The sequence below is a fragment of the Rana temporaria genome, chromosome 12, assembly GCF_905171775.1.
Source record: "Rana temporaria chromosome 12, aRanTem1.1, whole genome shotgun sequence".
Taxonomy (NCBI): Eukaryota; Metazoa; Chordata; class Amphibia; order Anura; family Ranidae; genus Rana; species Rana temporaria.
The window spans coordinates 2,692,748-2,712,803 of NC_053500.1; the positions used below are offsets into that span (position 1 = coordinate 2,692,748).

The window sequence follows — 20,056 nt, forward strand, 5'->3', positions numbered from 1 at the left end:
TCTGGGTTCACCTTATCCTAACCGTTCCTAGAAAGCTAGAAAGAAGGACAGACCGGTTGTGTGGCTGTACAATTCTGCCACCTGCTGGGCATTTCTGGTTGTGTGCCTTTGGGAATGCATTCTGCATGTCGAAATGTACAGGCAGTACCAATCCTGACCTCCCCGGGGCCCTAAGCAAAATGACATGTCACATTAAAGTTGAGAAGTGCGGGGGGGGGTGGCACTGTTGAGAAGGAGGGGGTGTTCTGCTATCGGAACTGACATCTTACATTAAAGTGAGAAGGCGGGGTGCTGACTTCTTACCTCTTCTCCCATGCAGCCAGCGAGTTGAGAAGCCGGGTGAGGGGCCAAAAATGACTTCTCACCAGGCAGGGCCTCTAGTTATTTGGGGGGGCGCCCTACAGCTTTGCGGGGCCCTAAGCGGCTTGCATAGTGAGCCTATAGGGTGGATCGGCCCTGTGTACAGGGAGCAGCCTACTGTTGGTCCGGTTGTAGATAACTTTTTTTTTTTAATTGTTCATCCACAAGCTGAACGTTTTCTCTATTAACCAGAAGGTGCAGAAGCCTCCTCCGGCACTGGTGTACCTCCTGCGTCTCAGCCTAGCAGCGATGACAAGACCACGACGACGTCTGACCAACAGAAGGAGACTCAGCCGCCGGTCTCAAAGCCGGAGGATGCAGGTGAGCGGTACTGTGCAAGGCTAGCCTGGGATATGGGCCTCAAGTTGCATGAAAGTCAGACCAAAGTTGTGCAGGAACTACATTGAAGTCGTTTATATACAGTGCATCCAGAAGAGATCACTTTTTCCACATTTTGTTATGTTACAGCCTTTTTCCAAAATCGATTCAATTCATTATTATCCTCAAAATTCTACAAACATTTCTCCATAGTGACAACTTGAGAAGTTTTTAAAATCTTTGCAAATTTATTAAAAATAAAAAATGAAACAAAATCCCATGCACAGAAGGATCAGGGGCTCCTCCCGTGCACTGAAGGATCGCGGGCTCCTCCCGTGCACTGAAGGATCGCGGGCTCCTCCCGTGCACTGAAGGATCGCGGGCTCCTCCCGTGCACTGAAGGATCGCGGGCTCCTCCCGTGCACTGAAGGATCGCGGGCTCCTCCCGTGCACTGAAGGATCGCGGGCTCCTCCCGTGCACTGAAGGATCGCGGGCTCCTCCCGTGCACTGAAGGATCGCGGGCTCCTCCCGTGCACTGAAGGATCGCGGGCTCCTCCCGTGCACTGAAGGATCGCGGGCTCCTCCCGTGCACTGAAGGATCGCGGGCTCCTCCCGTGCACTGAAGGATCGCGGGCTCCTCCCGTGCACTGAAGGATCGCGGGCTCCTCCCGTGCACTGAAGGATCGCGGGCTCCTCCCGTGCACTGAAGGATCGCGGGCTCCTCCCGTGCACTGAAGGATCGCGGGCTCCTCCCGTGCACTGAAGGATCGCGGGCTCCTCCCGTGCACTGAAGGATCGCGGGCTCCTCCCGTGCACTGAAGGATCGCGGGCTCCTCCCGTGCACTGAAGGATCGCGGGCTCCTCCCGTGCACTGAAGGATCGCGGGCTCCTCCCGTGCACTGAAGGATCGCGGGCTCCTCCCGTGCACTGAAGGATCGCGGGCTCCTCCCGTGCACTGAAGGATCGCGGGCTCCTCCCGTGCACTGAAGGATCGCGGGCTCCTCCCGTGCACTGAAGGATCGCGGGCTCCTCCCGTGCACAGACAGGGTGCACCTGAGCTCAGTGTTGGGTGTCATGGCAAAGGCTGTGATCCTTGTGTATGTGGGAGGAGCCTGCGATCCCGCGTACGTGGGAGGAGCCTGCGATCCTTGTGCATGTGGGATTTTTTCCTTTCTTTATTTTTAATAAGTTTGCAAAGATTTAAAACAAACGTCTCTCACGTTGTCATTATGGGGGTTTGTAGAATTTTGAGGAAAATAATGAATTTAATCCATTTTGGAAAAAGGCTGTAACATAAAGTGGAAAAAGTGAAGCTCTGTGAATACTTTTCTGATGCTCTGTATGAATGGTTATCATTGGAAAACGTTGGGGGGTGGGATTGACATGTAAAGTGATTGGGGTGTAGTTGCTAGAGGGTTTTTTTGTGTGTGTTCTGCACCCCTTTTGATATCATGTGTTTTTATTTTGTTTGTTTTTTCCGTTTCCAGCTCCTGTGGAGGTGAAGGCAGAGAAGGGTCCTTCAGAGGCCGCGGAGACCCCTGGAATCGGGAAGACGCCCTCTAGGATGGTGACCAGACTACGGAACCCAGACAGCAAGTTAAGTCTGTTGAAGAATCACCAGTGCATTGCTGCAGCCCATGAAGCTAATAAGATTTATAAGGATGGCAGAGAGGTTTGTGTTTTGTGTCGGCCATGTTGATGCAGCTGCACTTAGTGGACTGACTTCCCCTCCCCCTCTCTCCCCTTCGGTTCTTTTCTGGTGTCAGCTGAGTGACCCGGCCTACTCAATCTATCTTTTTCAAGTTTTGATCCCCTGTTTTCTGGTGTCTGAAGGTCATTTCCGGGGGCGGTGGAGGATTCCTTCCGCAATTGAGGTTTGAGGACTCTTCTGTGACTTTCACTTCTTCTGCCTTTCCATCTTCTGCTCAGCCAATCAGGGGAGCCGTCTTCGGCTAAATCATGTATCTTACATGTTTCTGTGATTTGAATCATTTCTCTTGCGAGGATAATGATGATTATTGTAGAATAAATGATAGTAACTTTGAGTTTTAGGGGATTGGAAGGCGCCCCGGTTTTCTGAGTTCTGTGAGGTTTACCTGAACCTCGGGTTTTGTATTAAGGGATAAACTGTGAAGAGGGTTGGCGGCCTTGTCTTCGTGTTTCTCCAAGTAATGAAGTTTGTGTGTTTTATGGAGGGTCCTAATAGGATTATTTTTATACTTTGTACTCTGGTTAAGTCATTTGAATCAACACCCCTTCCTTTGCTTTAATCCCTCTATAGCCCAGCAAGGCAAATACTCATAGGCCCGGATTCACAGAGAGCGGGCGCACATTACGCCGCCGTAGCGCAAACCAATGTATGCCACGCCGACGCAGCGCAGAGGGGCAAGCATAGAATTCAGGAAGCCAGTGCTCCCAACGCTGCGTAGGCGTGGCGTAGGTTTCGAAGGCGCAGGTCGGCGTAGGTGGAAGTGGGCTTGACCCATGCAAATGAGGCGTGACCCCATGCTAATGATGGTCCGAGCGCCAGATAAGTACGTTTAACGAACTGCGCCGTCGGAACAACTGCCTAAGATACGCCGGATCACTGCGTACGCCATGAACGTAACCTACGCCCAGCCAGACACAGGTCCAACGTAAAATACGCCGGCTTGGCCGGCTTGTGTTCCCTGGTGCAGACCTTTGCATGTCTGCTGCTGGGTTGCACCTCTTTTATGGGGCTTAACTTTACGCCGGACGTACAACTTACGCGCCCCTCTCGTAGCCTGCGTCGGGCGCACGCAGGTTCGTGAATCGCCGTAGTTCCCTCATTTGCATGTTTGAATGACTAATCAATGGGAGCGGCATCATGCTCCCAGCCTAAATGTATGCCCACTCTACGCCGGCGTAAGCAAGATACGTTGGCGGGGTGTAGCCCGGTTTCAGGCGCATCTGTTTGTGGGTCTGGCGCACAGATACGACGGCGCACATTTGCACTTACGTCGTAATTTGTTATACGTCGGCGTAAGTGCTTTGTGAATCCGGGCCATATTGTCTTTGCTCCCCTGTTCAGCACCACACATAGGGAATAGGCTTCGTTCACACAGGGTGTGCAATACTGAACGCCTGTGCAGGGCCGTGTTTACCTGCCCAGGAATGCACAGGTGTTCCATGCATCCCTATACAGGCAGTCATATTCATGTCTATTGAATATGTCCCAGTATAGGAGAGCTGTGTGGGTGCGACTCTGAGAACAGACAGTGTGAGTTCCGGGACCCCCATCCAAATGGATGTCATATTGGGACCCAGAGGTTGTGTCTGTATAGTTGCTATTTCCCAATAGGCATCAATGAGATTTCCTGCACGGGGATGTTGTGCAGGTGATCACGGGTGTAAGGCAGTGTATGACTTGTGTCCGGGGGTCTCCAAACTTTCTAAACAATGGGTCAGTTTACTGTCCTTCAGACTTAAGGAGGCCCAGACTGTGGCCATTGGGAATAGAGAAAGTCCTTGCATCAGCGGGAGTAAAAAATGCATCATTGGTGTCAGTGGGAGGGATAGTTCCCCATCATTGGTGTCAGTGGGAGGTATAGTTCCCCATCATTGGTAATGTTGGAAGGAATAGGGCCCCGTCACTGGTACTAGTAAAAGGAATAGGGCCCCTTCACTGGTACTGGTGGAAGGAATAGCGCCCCGTCACTGGTACTAGTGGAAGGAATAGCGCCCCGTCACTGGTACTGGTGGAAGGAATAGCACCCCGTCGCTGGTACTGGTGGAAGGAATAGCACCCCGTCACTGGTACTGGTGGAAGGAATAGCGCCCTGTTACTGGTACTGGTGGAAGGAATAGCACCCGTCGCTGGTACTGGTGGAAGGAATAGCACCCCGTCACTGGTACTGGTGGAGGGAATAGCGCCCTGTTACTGGTGGAAGGAATAGGGCCCCGTCACTGGTACGGGTGGAATAGCGCCCCGTCACTGGTACTGGTGGGAGGAATAGGGTCCCGTCACTGGTACTGGTGGGAGGAATAGGGCCCCGTCACTGGTACTGGTGGGAGGAATAGGGCCCCGTCACTGGTACTGATGGGAGGAATAGGGCCCTGTCACTGGTACTGGTGGGAGGAATAGGGCCCCGTCACTGGTACTGGTGGGAGGAATAGGGCCCAGTCACTGGTACTGGTGGGAGGAATAGGGCCCCGTCACTGGTACTGGTGGTAGGAATAGGGTCCCGTCACTGGTACTGGTGGGAGGAATAGGGCCCCGTCACTGGTACTGGTGGAAGGAATAGCGCCCTGTTACTGGTACTGGTGGAAGGAATAGGGCTCCGTCACTGGTACTGGTGGAAGGAATAGGGCCCCGTCACTGGTACTGGTGGGAGGAATAGGGCCCCATCACTGGTACTGGTGGGAGGAATAGGGCCCCGTCACTGGTACTGCTGGGAGGAATAGGGCCCCGTCACTGGTACTGCTGGGAGGAATGGGGTCCCGTCACTGGTACTGGTGGAAGGAATAGGGCCCCATCACTGGTACTGGTGGAAGCAATAGGGCCCGTCACTGGTACTGGTGGAAGGAATAGGGCCCCGTCACTGGTACTGGTGGAAGGAATAGGGTCCCGTCACTGGTACTGGTGGGAGGAATAGCGCCCCATTGGTGTCAGTGTCAGGAATGATATCTTATTGATGTCAATAGCAGGAATTTTGCCCCATTTTTGGTGTCAGTGGGAAGAAAAGTGCCCCAAGGCCTAGTTAAAGGCAAGCAAAGGGTCACATTCGGCCCCATGGCTGCAGTTTGGAGACCACTGCCCTGTGTACACAAGCCCAATCCCAATACTTCCTGGGGGAGGGGGGGCGCATGTGACTCGCTCGGTTATACTACCATATAATTAATATGAACTTCAAATCCTGAGACATATTGGGGTGGATTTAATAAAAATGGAGAGTGCAAAATCTGGTGCAACTGTGCGTAGAAACCCAATCGCCTTCCAGGTTTTAATGTCAAAGCTTAAAGCGGAAGTAAAACCTGATGGGTTTTACTTCCTCTTTGTTTCCCTGCAAAGGTAAAGCATAATGGGTTTGTATGCATCGCATAGTAGCCCATTATGTGTCACTTGCCTGAAACCGAAGCCTGCGATTTCTTCACCCCTCTTCCTTCCGGGGCCGCGAACTCCGTCTCTGTGACAGTCCGACTCTCGTGATGTCACTCCTGCCAGTCACGGCATGACACCAGCTTGAAACGGCACAGCGTGCCCTTTCTAGAGTGTGCATGCGCCGAATACACAGCGCACGCGCGGGAGAAATCGCCGTACGAGAAAATTGTAAATATCTTCTAAACCGTGGAGGTTTAGGAGCTATTTCCAGCACCTACAGGTAAGCCTTAATCTAGGCTTTACCTGTACGTGAAAGTGACCTGTAAGGGTTTACAACCACTTGAATTGAACAAGTGAAATTTAGAAGCTGATTGGCTGCACCATATTTTGCACTCTGGTTTTGGTAAATCAACCTAATTTGCACAGGGGGCTCACCTTTACACAGGGGGCTCACCTTTACACAGGGGGCTCACCTTTACACAGGGGGCTCACCTTTACACAGGGGGCTCACCTTTACACAGGGGGCTCACCTTTACACAGGGGGCTCACCTTTACATGGAGGGGCTCACCTTTTGCTCTTAGTGGCTGAACAGAACGGCGGGGGAGGAAAAGTACCATGGAGGGGAATTAAAATGCACCCTGCATGGACGCAGCGTCACTATATAGAGGTGTAACATTGCACACAATTTGCATTTCTTCCTGCAGTCTTGGACTCGTTTCTGGGTGATTGTACGTCTTCTCTCCAGTATTGTCAAATGGTCTTTAGCTGTGAAACTCGCCGCCATTGGTACGGTATCGGTCTGAGAGTTTGGAGACCGGTAGCCCACACAGGAATGAATGGAGAATTCTGGAAATAGATTGTGAATGAGTTTTTTTTCTTCCCAGCAGTATTTTACATCTAAGTGACGTCTGATCTTACCATAGATGTTAGCAGGTAGTCTTCAGGGCAATGCCATTGTATGCCATCCAGCACCCTTATTCCATGGCCACTGCTGCAGAGTGGGCGGAATCCAAGTCACCGTTTTAGTTACTTTATTAACTTTCCATGATTTTACTCTTACAGGTCCTGGTGGTGAATTCCCAAGGGGAGATCTCCCGGATGAGCACCCGAAAGGAGGTGGTGATGAGGGGCATTCTCAGCACCTATTTCAAACTGGGGCAAGAGGGCAAGTACCGGGTTTATCACAATCAGTACACCACAAACTCGTACGCACTGAACAAGCACCAGCACCGGGAGGACCACGACAAGCGCAGGCATCTGGCGCACAAGTTCTGCATGTCGCCCAACGGAGAGTTTAAGTGGAACGGCTCTGTGCACGGGTCCAAGGTGCTGACCATATCCACGCTGAGGCTGACCATCGTCCAGCTGGAGAACAATATCCCGGCACCTTTCCTGCATCCCAATTGGGCCTCTCACAGGTAACGTATGCAGTGCTTTAAATCCAGACCAACTGCGGCTGTGAAGCGTGGAATGTGTAACATGACTGGCTGTTGTCTCTGCAGGTCCAACTGGATTAAGGCTGTCCAGATGTGCAGCAAACCCCGGGAATTCGCACTGGCGCTTGCAATACTGGAGTGTGCCATTAAACCCGTTGTCATGTTACCAATATGGAAAGATTGTTTGGGTCACACCAGGTAATAATTGTGCTAAAAACGTTGCATGTCATGAGGCGCCTGTCCTCACTTAATGTTGAGTTGTTATACCCTATAGCCAGGTGAAGACCGCCTAACCTACGTTTACATTTGTGGAATGCTTTTACAGGTGATTGGAAGGGTGCCCCCCCCCCCCCCACCTTCCAGCGGGCTGATCTGTGTCAAACATTCACAGGCATACCCCACTTTTAAGTAAACAATGGGGCCAGAGCATGTATGTTAAACGAAAATGTTTTTAAAGTGAAGCAATCGCTTTCTTCACTTCTGGGGGGTCAGCGACTGTAGTGGGGGTATCGGGTCATATAGTGGAGGGCCATGGGCTGTAGTGGGGGGGCGGTCATGTAGTGGAGTTTATAGTACTGTACAGTAATTCACTTATGTTTAGGTGGCAACTCTGGGCGGGCAGCTCTGGGCAGGCTGGCGGGGGACTATGTGCTCTCTGATGGGTCGACTCTGGGCTCTCTGATGAGTCGACTCTGGTGGGTCGACTCTGGGCTCTCTGGTGGGTCGACTCTGGGCTCTCTGGTGGGTCGACTCTGGGCTCTCTGGTGGGTCGACTCTGGGCTCTCTGGTGGGTCGACTCTGGGCTCTCTGGTGGGTCGACTCTGGGCTCTCTGGTGGGTCGACTCTGGGCTCTCTGGTGGGTCGACTCTGGGCTCTCTGATGGGTTGACTCTGGGCTCTCTGGTGGGTCGACTCTGGGCTCTCTGGTGGGTCGACTCTGGGCTCTCTGATGGGTCGACTCTGGGCTCTCTGATGGGTCGACTCTGGGCTCTCTGATGGGTCGACTCTGGGCTCTCTGATGGGTCGACTCTGGGCTCTCTGATGGGTCGACTCTGGGCTCTCTGATGGGTCGACTCTGGGCTCTCTGATGGGTCGACTCTGGGCTCTCTGATGGGCATGGCTGGCGGGGCAACTCTGGGCTGTCTAGCGGGAAACTCTGGGCTTTCTAGCGGGCATGGCTGGCGGGCAACTCTGGGCTGTCTAGCGGGCAACTCTGGGCTATCTAGCGGGCATGGCGGGCAACTCTGGGCTGTCTGGCGGGCAGCTCTGGGCTGTCTGGCGGGCAGCTCTGGGCTGTCTGGCGGGCAGCTCTGGGCTGTCTGGCGGGGGGAAAGCTTTGGGCTCTGGCGGGCAAATCTGGGCTGTCCATACTGGTGAGTGTACGTAAAGCAGGGTATGCCAGTATATAAACCAAAACTGCACACATACATCAGGTTTTACGAATTTGTGTCGCCCTCAGCCACCATCTCCTTACAGGAATTAAATGGTGACCCTGGATAATGTGTAAAGAATGCAGGCTGCTCCTGACAGACATTTTCTTGAAAAGGGATCTGGCAATTTTTTTATTTGACTGGCATCCTCCTGTTTGTCCAGGTTACGGAGGATGACATCCATGGAAAGAGAAGAGAAGGACAAGGTGAAGAAGAAGGAGCGGAAGCTGGAAGAGGAGGAAACCATGCAGCAGGCTACTTGGGTCAAGTACACGTTCCCCATAAAACATCAGGTATTGGGTCCTCCAGGGTTTGATGAGCTGTAGGGAAGAGTTGTGAATTTATATACCAGAGCCTTTTCTTTTCTCCTTCTAAGGTATGGAAACAGAAGGGAGAGGAGTACAGGATCACCGGCTATGGAGGGTGGTGCTGGATCAGTAAAACTCACGTGCACCGATTTGTAACGCGCCTTCCCGGAAACACCAACGCCAACTATAGGAAGATGTTGGGTGAGCTGGGAAGCCTTCTGTCTGTGTGTTCTAGATCATTCCTATTTCTTTAGGGGTGTCTAATGTACACTTGTCCTCTTTCCAGAAAAGGGCAGTGAAAATGCTGAAGGCAAGATGGAGGTGGATTGTCCCAAGACAGAGGAGAGCAAACCGGATCCACCACCAGTAAAGGCCGTGAAAAGAGAAGAGGAGGAGGAAGAGGACAAGAGGGACCAAATTAAAAAGCAGATTGAGGCCAGTGAGAGGGAACATTTGATGGACCAGGACAATGAGACTACAGAGAAAGGTACAGTCCATCTACAGACCACCCAGAGAGCCGAGGTCCTTCAGCTTGTCTCATTTCAGCATGAGGTGTATTCTGGCGGGGTTCTACTTTAAGTTGTTTGATTATATGGATAGAAAAGATTTTTTCTTGACGTAGGTTGTCTGTGTATTGGATATCTATTTTCTCAGCGTTGCATCATCTTTCATATTTTTCAGAAATTATTGGGGTAACTATTGTGTTTTTTGTTCATTAACCGCTTGCCGATGGTATACATCTCTCTCTCTCTCTCTCTCTCTCTCGCTCGATATCTCCTCTCGCTCTCGATATCTCCTCTCGCTCTCGATATCTCCTCTCTCTCTCTATCTATCTCTCCTCTCGATATCTCCTCCCTCTCTTCCTCTCTCTCTCTCTCTCTCTCTCTATCTCCTCTCGATATCTCTATCTCCTCTCGATATCTCTCTCTCTCTCGATATCTCTCTCTCTCTCGATATCTCTCTCTCTCTCTCTCTCTCTCTCTCTATCTCCTCTCGATATCTCTATCTCCTCTCGATATCTCTCTCTCTCTCGATATCTCTCTCTCTCTCGATATCTCTCTCTCTCTCGATATCTCTCTCTCTCTCTCGATATCTCTCTCTCTCTCGATATCTCTCTCTCTCTCGATATCTCTCTCTCTCGATATCTCCTCTCTCTCTCTCTCTCTCTCTCTCTCTCTCTCTCTCTCTCTCTCTCTCTCTCAATATCTCCTCCCTCTCTCTCTCTCTCTCTCTCGATATCTCCTCTCTCTCTCTCGATATCTCCTCTCTCTCTCTCTCTCTCTCTCTCTCTCTCTCTCTCTCTCTCTCGATATCTCCTCCCTCTCTCTCTCTCGATCTCCTCCCTCTCTCTCTCTCTCTCTCTCGATATCTTCTCTCTCTCTCTCTCTCTCTCTCTCTCTCTCTCTCTCGATATCTCCTCTCTCTCGATATCTCTCTCTCTCGATATCTCTCTCTCTCGATATCTCCTCTCTCTCGATATCTCCTCTCTCTCTCTCGATATCTCCTCTCTCTCTCTCTCTCTCTCTCTCGATATCTCCTCTCTCTCTCTCTCTCTCTCTCTCTCTCTCTCTCTCTCTCTCTCTCTCTCTCTCTCTCTCAATATCTCCTCCCTCTCTCTCTCTCTCTCTCTCTCTCTCGATATCTCCTCCCTCTCTCTCTCTCTCTCTCTCTCTCTCTCTCTCTCGATATCTCCTCCCCCTCTCTCTCTCTCTCTCTCTCTCTCTCTCTCTCTCTCTCTCTCTCTCTCTCTCGATATCTCCTCTCTCTCTCGATATCTCCTCTCTCTCTCGATATCTCCTCTCTCTCTCGATATCTCCTCTCTCTCTCTCTCTCTCTCTCTCTCTCTCTCTCTCTCTCTCTCTCGATATCTCTCTCTCTCGATATCTCTCTCTCTCGATATCTCCTCTCTCTCGATATCTCCTCTCTCTCTCTCTCTCTCTCTCTCTCTCCTCTCTCTCTCTCTCTCTCGATAACTTCTCTCTCTCTCGATAACTTCTCTCTCTCTCGATAACTTCTCTCTCTCTCTCGATATCTCTCTCTCTCGATATCTCTCTCTCTCGATATCTCTCTAATTTAATTTGTTTGGGAGTTTCTAGTTTTCTAGCAAAAAATATTTTTGCATATAAACAAAGTACCAGAAATGGTCTTGTTTTTTTTTTTTTCTTAAATTGTGGATTTTGTCGCCGTTTTTCCGTAACTTTAACACATTTCATCTTTTTGGTTTTCAAGTTTAAAAAAAAAAAAAATTGCCTTATCTTTGCAGATCAAGAAGATTCTGAGCCGATCAAGGAAGAGCCAATGGAGATGGACTCTTCACCTGGGAAAGAGGAGACTTTTCCCGACGCGGATTTGATAAACGTCAGCCTGGGCTTTCAGATGAGGACGTGGTATAAAAAGAAAGTAAAGACCTCTCGGCTGGATGGGCTTCTGGACCGGCGTGTCAAACAGTTCACACTTGAAGAAAAACAGCGGATGGAGAGACTTAAGTTGGGCGGCGCGGCTAAACAGACAGGGGCCTCCAATCGGCAGCAGAGCTTACATGAAGGCGCCAAAATCAAATCTGAGAAAGCGGACGAGTCCTGCAAGGCCGTAGTCAGGAGACTTAACATGGATCTGGTCGATGGTCCTGGGGCAAAAGCTGCTATTCCTTGTATAGATAAAACTCCAGGCTCACAGGTTCCAGACCCCTCAAAGAGCACCTCTTCTGCTCAGGAACTGAGTGTCAAGCCCAGTACGGGGGATTTGGGGTCTGTAACAAGTGAAACTAGCAAGGCACTCGATGAAAAGCAGGATAGAGATCCAAGCTCTTCTCAGAGTGTTGTTGTTCTGCCCAAGACGACGGAAACCAAAGAGGAGAGTCAGAGCCGTGCAGATAAACTCCCTGAGAACTGTTCTTCCGGTGCTTCAACAGTTGTGCCCTCAACTGCGTCGGGTTTAGGCCAAGAAAAAGTCCTAGAAAACTCTCCCTCTGTTTCTTGCGAGCCCATTCGGGAAAAAGACTGTTCCAATTCTGTAAACAATAAGCCGGTGGTGCCTGGAGAAGTCAAAAACTCCGCTGTGGTCGGGGAGGAGGGTAACCGCAGCAGACAAGACTCTGCAAATCGTGAACGTTCTGAGCTGGCATCAGAAAATCGTTCAATGGCGGGAACATCAGACCCGGAAACGTCGTGCGACTCCCAAATGGGTGGTGCGAGCCAGTCTGCTAATGGAGAGCCAGGCCAAGATGAAAGGACTAATGTTGCACACGGGGGCTCTGATGGCCACGACATAAAATGCAATAACATTAATTCTCAAGAAGGAAAGGCGGAAGTCACACCCCAAGTCAACGGTAAGGGCGTGTTTTTGGGAAAAGACGCGTGCGACGACCGGCCTGTGCAGGAGCCGAAATCGAAAGACCCCTCGCTGAATTGTTCCGATCATGATGCAAGAGTAAAAGATTCAGTGGCAAGACCTTTAATGAATGGAGATGTGAACAAGGAGGACGTAGAGGACAAAAATGGAGTCTCTGCACCACTGTCTCCCAGTAAAGACTCAGGGAACACGGAGAAGGAAAAGACGTCGTCCAACTCTGAGAAACATTCTGGTGGGTCTGGTCACACGAAGGTTAAGACCCTGGATGGGTCTAGTGATTCAGGGGCCCGACCATCACTCGGTTCTGTTTCTGGCGTAGGGGAGATGGAGACACGGGAGCCTCAAAGAATATTGTCTCCTGTCATCTCAGGAGAAGAGTCCAGTTTGAGTAACGATTCTGCCGAGCAGAACGATTTACCGGCGGACATAGTCAACGGGGAGGCCAAAATAAAAACCGTTGTCACGGAAGTGACCACTACAACTTCAACCGTGTCGACGTCAAAGACTGTTGCGGTGGGCGGTGGAGGGTCTTCTAAGCAATCGTCAACGGTTGTGTCTTCTACAGCGAACGTCTGCCTGTCCTGTACAACCACAACCACTACTGTAACCAAGGTTGTGTCACCGAGTCTCTCCGATGGCTTTGTCGCTGTAAAAGAGTGTAGTAAAACTGTGGTTACGACAACTGTGGCCGACTCTTTGACCACCTCCGACGGGACGCGCGCTTCTTCAATGACTGTAAGCAAAGAATACACAACCAAGGACCGCGTGCGACTCATGAAGTTCACAAAGGCCAAGAAGTCGAGGTCCGGAACGGCTCTCCCGTCGTACCGGAAGTTTGTGACCAAGAGTAACAAAAAGAGCATATTCGTCCTGCCGCTCGATGATCTCAAGATCATCTCTCGTAGGGGAGGAATCCGAGAGGTTCCTGTATTCAGTTACAATGCTAAACCAGCAAATGATATCTGGCCATACCCTTCTCCGCGGCCAACGTTTGGGATCACGTGGAGGTAGGTACATTTCCTGTTTTTAAAGAGACCCTGTCACCCATTCAGGGCAAAGTGATAGTAGCTCCTGATAGACTCTTCTCATAGTAGGTGTAGCCACTGCTCTTCAATGTGGGAGTCCTTCCTGGTTGGCTTCAGTGTCTGATGCTTTTCGGTGATGATTCACGATTCAAATCAAGTTTTTTATTTATTTTTCCTGACTGACACCGTGCCGGCAGGAGTTTTTAGGAGAGGTCGCGGCTTCGGCCTAGTCCGCCGCGATCCTGGGAAAAGGCCGCGGACTAGGCCGAAGCCACGACCTGGGAAAATCCTGCTCGCCGCGATCCTGGGAAAACGCCTTTTCCCAGGATCGCGGTGAGGTGCGGGCAGGGTTTTTTAGGCGAGGTCGCGGCTTCGACCTAGTCCGCGGAGCGCCGGTCTTATGGGGGGGAAAAAAAAATCGATTGGGTCAAAGTCTAAATCGATTTGCCCTTGAAATTCCATTCAGATTTTAAATTGATTTTTTTCCCCAGCCCTATCATTTTACTTTGGGGCCCCACTCCATTAGAGCATTGGCTCCAATGCAACGGGGTAGGGCATGGCTAGAATATCTTGCTGGGGCAAGGTGAGTGATCAGGAGGCAATGTCCTAAGTGGGGTAGGTGATAGTTCTAAGTTCACTTGTGATTGATCACCCGACAGAACCTTGTCACTATTCAGGACCTCGGCATGGACTTGTTGCCCACCCACCCTGTCTGTAGCTCAAAAGTGACCAGGCTTGGCTGTAAAAGCTATTCTGGGATATCCCTATGGAAAAGTAATTGAATGTTTCTTTATTGGGCGCTCCCTTTAGGTCAGGGGTGTCGTACTCCATTTATCGCTGGCCGCATCGGCAGTATGGTTGCCCTCAGAGGTCCCATTGTATCTGTAGGACTATAAAAATGGAACTACTTTTATACTCGGATGTGGCATGACGCTACTTGTGTATATCAACACATTGCTTGTATATCAAGTCAAAGTTTATTCAAAAAATGTGCTTGTCTTGCAAAGCGCTCTCAAGCCAAGTTACTCTCAAACCAAGGTTTTACTGTACGCTTTATCGTAAATAATTGCCTCTGCATTTGATTACTGAAACACCTTGCAGTCTCCGTCCCCCCCCCCCCCCTCTCGTTTTTCTTACCTGAGCCCCAGAGGGTTATCTAATGCAGGCAGGAGCCACAGAGGGACCCCAGAAGAGGAGGATCAGGGCCACTCTGTGCAAAACGAGCTTTAACCACTTAAGGGACCGCCTCCTGTAGATATACGTCGGCAGAATGGCACGGCTGGGCACAAGCACGTACCTGTACGTCCTCTTTAAGTGCCCAGCCGTGGGTCGCGGGCCCGCGACCCGGTCCGAAGCTCCGCGGCCGCGGGACCCACGGATCCGATCGCCGCCGGAGTCCTGCGATCGGCCGCGGAGCTGAAGAATGGGGAGAGGTGTGTGTAAACACAGCTTCCCCAATCTTCACAGTGGCAGCTTCATTGATCGTGTGTTCCCGAATATAGGGAAACACGATCAATGACGTCACACGTCCAGCCCCGCCCCCCTACAGTTAGAAAACATATGAGGTCACACATAACCCCTACAGCGCCCCCTAGTGGTTAACTCGTTTGCAATTGTCATTTTCACAGTAATCGGTGCATTTTTATAGCATTTTTTTCTGTGAAAATGACAATGGTCCCAAAAATGTGTCAAAAGTGTCCGATGTGTTCGCCATAATGTCGCAGTCACAAAAAAAATTGCTGATTGCCGGCATTGGTAGTAAAAAAAAAAATTCTAAAAATGCAATAAAACTATCTCCTATTTTGTAAACGCTATAATTTTTGCGCAAACCAATCGATAAACGCTTATTGCGATTTTTTTTTTTTTTATTTTTTTTTTTTGTACCAAAAATAGGTAGAAGAATACGTATCGGCCTAAACTGAGGAAAAGTTTTTTTTTTATATCTTTTTGGGGGATATTTATTATAGCAAAAAGTAAAAAAATATTGATTTTTTTTTCAAAATTGTCGCTCTATTTTTGTTTATAGCGCAAAAAATAAAAACCGCAGAGGTGATCAAATACCACCAAAAGAAAGCTCTATTTGTGGGGAAAAAAAGACGCCAATTTTGTTTGGGAGCCACGTCGCATGACCGCGCCATTGTCGGTTAAAGCGACGCAGTGCCGAATCGCAAAAACTGGCCGGGTCCTTTACCTGCATAAAGGTCCGGGTCTTAAGTGGTTAAAAGTCAGCAGCTACACTTCTCTTTTTTTTTTTTTGTAGCTTCTGACTTTTAAATGGGTGGAACTCCACTTTAATTGGCTCTGCTGAAGTTGCTTCGTAAAGGTTCCTGTACTGCAAGGCGACTTTCATGCGACATTACATGAAGATCACCCAGGCATTCCCTAAAGTTGCACTATGAGAGCGTAGAACCTTCAGGTCGCAGTAGTGTGACCCGAGTCTAATGGATTCCGTCGGATTACATTGACATCTCTGGTTCTTCCTGATGGTGTGTTCTCAGGTATCGGCTTCAGACGGTGAAATCTCTGGCGGGAGTGAGTCTCATGCTGCGTCTCCTGTGGGCAAGTTTACGGTGGGACGACATGGCAGCCAAGCCCCCTCCTGGTAGTGGCACCACACGTACAGGTACACCCTCTATATAGACGTATGTATTCTGTAACGTTTCTCTGTCCGCACGTTATCATTAACTTGTAATGCGTTTCCTTCAAATTCAAAGAATCTACTGAAACAGCGATCACCACCACTGAAATAATCAAGAGAAGAGACGTCGGCCCGTACGACATCCGATCAGAGTATTGCGTTAGGAAAATCATCTGCCCAATCGGTGTTCCAGAGGCACCAAAAGGTGGGGAATCTTGTCCTCCAATCCATCAGCTTTTAGTTGAACTTGTGATCTAGAAACAGAAAAGATCAAAGAATCCCATTATCTTGCAGAAACGCCGACCCCGCAGAGGAAGGGCCTTCGATCGAGTGCTCTGCGACCCAAAAGGCCTGAAACTCCCAAACATACCGGCCCCATCATCCTGGAGACCTGGGTACCCGAGGAGGAGCTCGACCTGTGGGAGATAAAGTGCTTTTCTGAAAGGTTATTTTCTGCTTTTATACCAAAGTCTCTTCTTTTTTTATTTTTTTTTACTTCTTTATCTCCAGTTCTGTACCTTGATAGATGCCAACCATAATTACCTGATGCCACCATAATTACCTGACCATAGCTGCCTGATAGATGCTTGCCATAACTACCTGATGCCCACCATAACTACCTGACCGTAGCTGCCTGATGCCCACCATAACTACCTGATGCCCACCATAACTACCTGATGCCCACCATAACTACCTGATGCCCACCATAACTACCTGACCGTAGCTGCCTGATAGATGCCCACCATAACTACCTGATGCCCACCATAACTACCTGACTATAGCTGCCTGATAGATGCCCACCATAACTACCTGACTATAGCTGCCTGATAGATGCCCACCACAGCTACCCGATGCCCACCACAACTATCCGCTGTCCACCATAATTACCTAATGCCCACCATTATTACCTGACCATAACTGCCTGATAGATGCCCACCATAACTACCTGACCATAGCTGCCTGATGCCCACCATAACTACCTGATGCCCACCATAACTACCTGACCATAGCTGCCTGATAGATGCCCACCATAACTACCCGACCATAATTGCCTGATAGATGCCCACCATAACTATCCGCTGTCCACCATAACTATCCGCTGTCCACCATAACTATCCGCTGTCCACCATAACTATCCGCTGTCCACCATAACTACCTGACCATAGCTGCCTGATAGATGCCCACCATAAAATTGTCCCTTTTTTGTGTTCACCGTTCCAGGGTGGAGAAGGAGAAGGGCCAGTCTGGTGACCAGGGGAAGGGTTCGGACCTGAAGAAGGGTGAAGATGGCAAGACTCATATGGAATCTCAGTTGAAGCAGCAGCGGCTCTCAGCCCAGCAGGTGCTATACAGGGATATATGGAAAGCATGAACTCTGATTTCTAACACAGGCCTAATGGTGATCTGTTCACAAAATTTAAAAGACAAATTGCGCTTCTAAAAAATCAACTCTGTGTAAACATTAATCTGCGTTTTTTATCGGGACTGCGACATGGTGGACACTTTTGACACATTTTTGGTACCATGGTCATTTATACAGCGATCAGTGCTATAAAAATGCAGTCATTAATGTGTAAATGTCACTGGCAGGGAAGGGGTTAACACTAGGGGGGGGCGATCAATGGGTTAACTGTGTTCCCTAATGTGTGTTCTAACTGGGGGGGGGGGGGACTCACTAGAGGAGATGACAGATCGTGGTTCCCAGCTTGTAGGAACTCGCGATCTGCATCTCCTCACAGAACTGGGATGTGTGTGTTTTATATATACATACACACACACACGTCCCTGTTCTGCCTCTTGTGCCCGCGATCGCTCGATGCGGGTGGTCATTGCAACCGCCGGTCACGAGCAATCAGCACCCCTGCTTAACCACTTCCCGACCACCGCATGTACATATACGTCGGCAGAATGGCACGTACAGGCACATTGGCGTACCTGTACGTCCCTGCCTAGACGTGGGTGGGGGGTCCGATCGGGACCCCCCCCCCGCGACTTGCAGCGGTCGGGTCCCCTCGGGGAGCGATCCGGGACGACGGCGCGGCTATTTGTTTATAGCCGCTCCGTCGCGATCGCTCCCCGAAGCTGAAGAACGGGGAGAGTCGTATGTAAACACGGCTTCCCCGTGCTTCACTGTGTCGGCGCATCGATCGCGTCATTCCCTTTATAGGGAAGACACGATCGATGACGTCATTCCTACAGCCACACCCCCTTACTGTTGTAAACACACACACAGTGTACACCAAATCCTACAGCGCCACCTGTGGTTAACTCCCAAACTGCAACTGTCATTTTCACAATAAAGAATGCAATTTAAATGCATTTTTTGCTGTGAAAATGACAAAAAATCCCAAAAATGTGTCAAAATTGTCCGAAGTGTCCGCCATAATGTCGCAGTCACGAAAAAAATCGCTGATCGCCGCCATTAGTAGTAGTAAAAAAAAAAAAAAATGAATAAAAATGCAATAAAACTATCCCCTAATTTGTAAACGCTATAAATTTTGCGCAAACCAATCGATAAACGCTTATTGCGATTTTTTTTTTTACCAAAAATAGGTAGAAGAATACGTATCGGCCTAAACTGAGGAAAAAAAATTTTTATATATGTTTTTGGGGGATATTTATTATAGCAAAAAGTAAAAAATATTGCATTTTTTTCAAAATTGTCGCTCTATTTTTGTTTATAGCGCAAAAAATAAAAACCGCCGAGGTGATCAAATACCACCAAAAGAAAGCTCTATTTGTGGGGAAAAAAGGACGCCAATTTTGTTTGGGAGCCACGTTGCACGACCGCGCAATTGTCTGTTAAAGCGACGCAGTCCCAAACTGTAAAAACACCTTGGGTCTTTAGGCAGCAATATGGTCCGGGGCTTAAGTGGTTAAAGGGACCTATGTACAGCTACGACGTTTCGCAGGATCTTGACGACCTGCCGCTGTAAAACGTTGGCTGCTGGTCGGCAAGTGGTAAAGGAGCCGACGTACACCTACGCTGATTTGCGGCACCGTGCCGGGGGCTGGTCGACAAGTGGTTAACTACTTGGTAACCGCCCTATAGCCGAAATACGGCTACAAGGCGGTTCCCTAACTCTAGGAGGGCGTCAATATACGTCCTCCCAGAGAGTCCCAATTGCGCGCCCGAGCGGGCGCGCACACGCGATCACCGGCGCTCGGCGGGTCCACGGGACCCGCAGCAACACGGATCGCGGTAAGGAGCCAATGGAAGCGGCTCCTTACCACGTGATCGCACCGTCCAATTGGACGGCGCGATCACTTGTAAACAAACCAGCGTCATGTAATGACGCCGGTTCCTCCCTCTCCTCTCTGTACCGTTCGGTACAGTGTGAGAGGAGAGGGAGGGGGGGGGATCGGGCGGCAGCAGCAGCTGCCGCACTGTGGGCTGGATCTGTGACAATTGCAGTCACAGATCCAGCCATCCCTGCGCAATACTCTGCAAAATAAAAATAATGATGAGTGCAATGATGAGTGCAATACTCTGCAATACCCCACCCCATACTCTGCAATACCCACCCCCCATACTCTGCAATACCCACCCCCCCATACTCTGCAATACCCACCCCCCCATACTCTGCAATACCCACCCATACTCTGCAATACCCCCCCCATACTCTGCAATACCCCCCCCCCCATACTCTGCAATACCCCCCCCCCCCATACTCTGCAATACCCCCCCCATACTCTGCAATACCCCCCCCATACTCTGCAATACCCCCCCATACTCTGCAATACCCCCCCATACTCTGCAATACCCCCCCCCATACTCTGCAATACCCCCCATACTCTGCAATACCCCCCATACTCTGCAATACCCCCCCATACTCTGCAATACCCCCCCATACTCTGCAATACCCCCCCATACTCTGCAATACCCCCCCAATACTCCGCAATACCCTCAATACTCCAATACCTTGCAATACGTCGCCTATGGGGATTTTTAAGTAGCAACGTTTGGCGCAATTTCACGAGCGTGTGCAATTTTGAAGGGTGACATGTTGGGTATCTATTTACTCGGCGTAACTTCATCTTTCATATTATGCAAAAACATTGGGCTAACTTTACTGTTTTGTTTTTTTTTAAGCACAAAACTGTTTTTTTTTTAAAAACATGCGTTC

General features: G+C 49.9%; 1 protein-coding gene across 6 annotated transcripts in view; it reads left to right on the plus strand.

The window, feature by feature from the left end:
- The window catches only part of BPTF (bromodomain PHD finger transcription factor), a 74,039-nt gene that overhangs the window by 22,949 nt on the left and 31,034 nt on the right, over window positions 1-20,056 (plus strand). For 5 of the 6 annotated variants that reach the window (XM_040331871.1, XM_040331872.1, XM_040331875.1 and 2 more), the window contains exons 6-17: window positions 553-681; window positions 2,167-2,351; window positions 6,805-7,160; window positions 7,245-7,376; window positions 8,771-8,900; window positions 8,984-9,116; window positions 9,202-9,402; window positions 11,179-13,273; window positions 15,790-15,914; window positions 16,006-16,134; window positions 16,224-16,374; window positions 17,151-17,271. In XM_040331871.1, the coding sequence (XP_040187805.1) occupies window positions 553-681; window positions 2,167-2,351; window positions 6,805-7,160; window positions 7,245-7,376; window positions 8,771-8,900; window positions 8,984-9,116; window positions 9,202-9,402; window positions 11,179-13,273; window positions 15,790-15,914; window positions 16,006-16,134; window positions 16,224-16,374; window positions 17,151-17,271 (3,887 nt within the window). The remainder of the gene's footprint in view (window positions 1-552; window positions 682-2,166; window positions 2,352-6,804; window positions 7,161-7,244; window positions 7,377-8,770; window positions 8,901-8,983; window positions 9,117-9,201; window positions 9,403-11,178; window positions 13,274-15,789; window positions 15,915-16,005; window positions 16,135-16,223; window positions 16,375-17,150; window positions 17,272-20,056) is intronic. The other variant, XM_040331873.1, reaches the window with a different exon arrangement.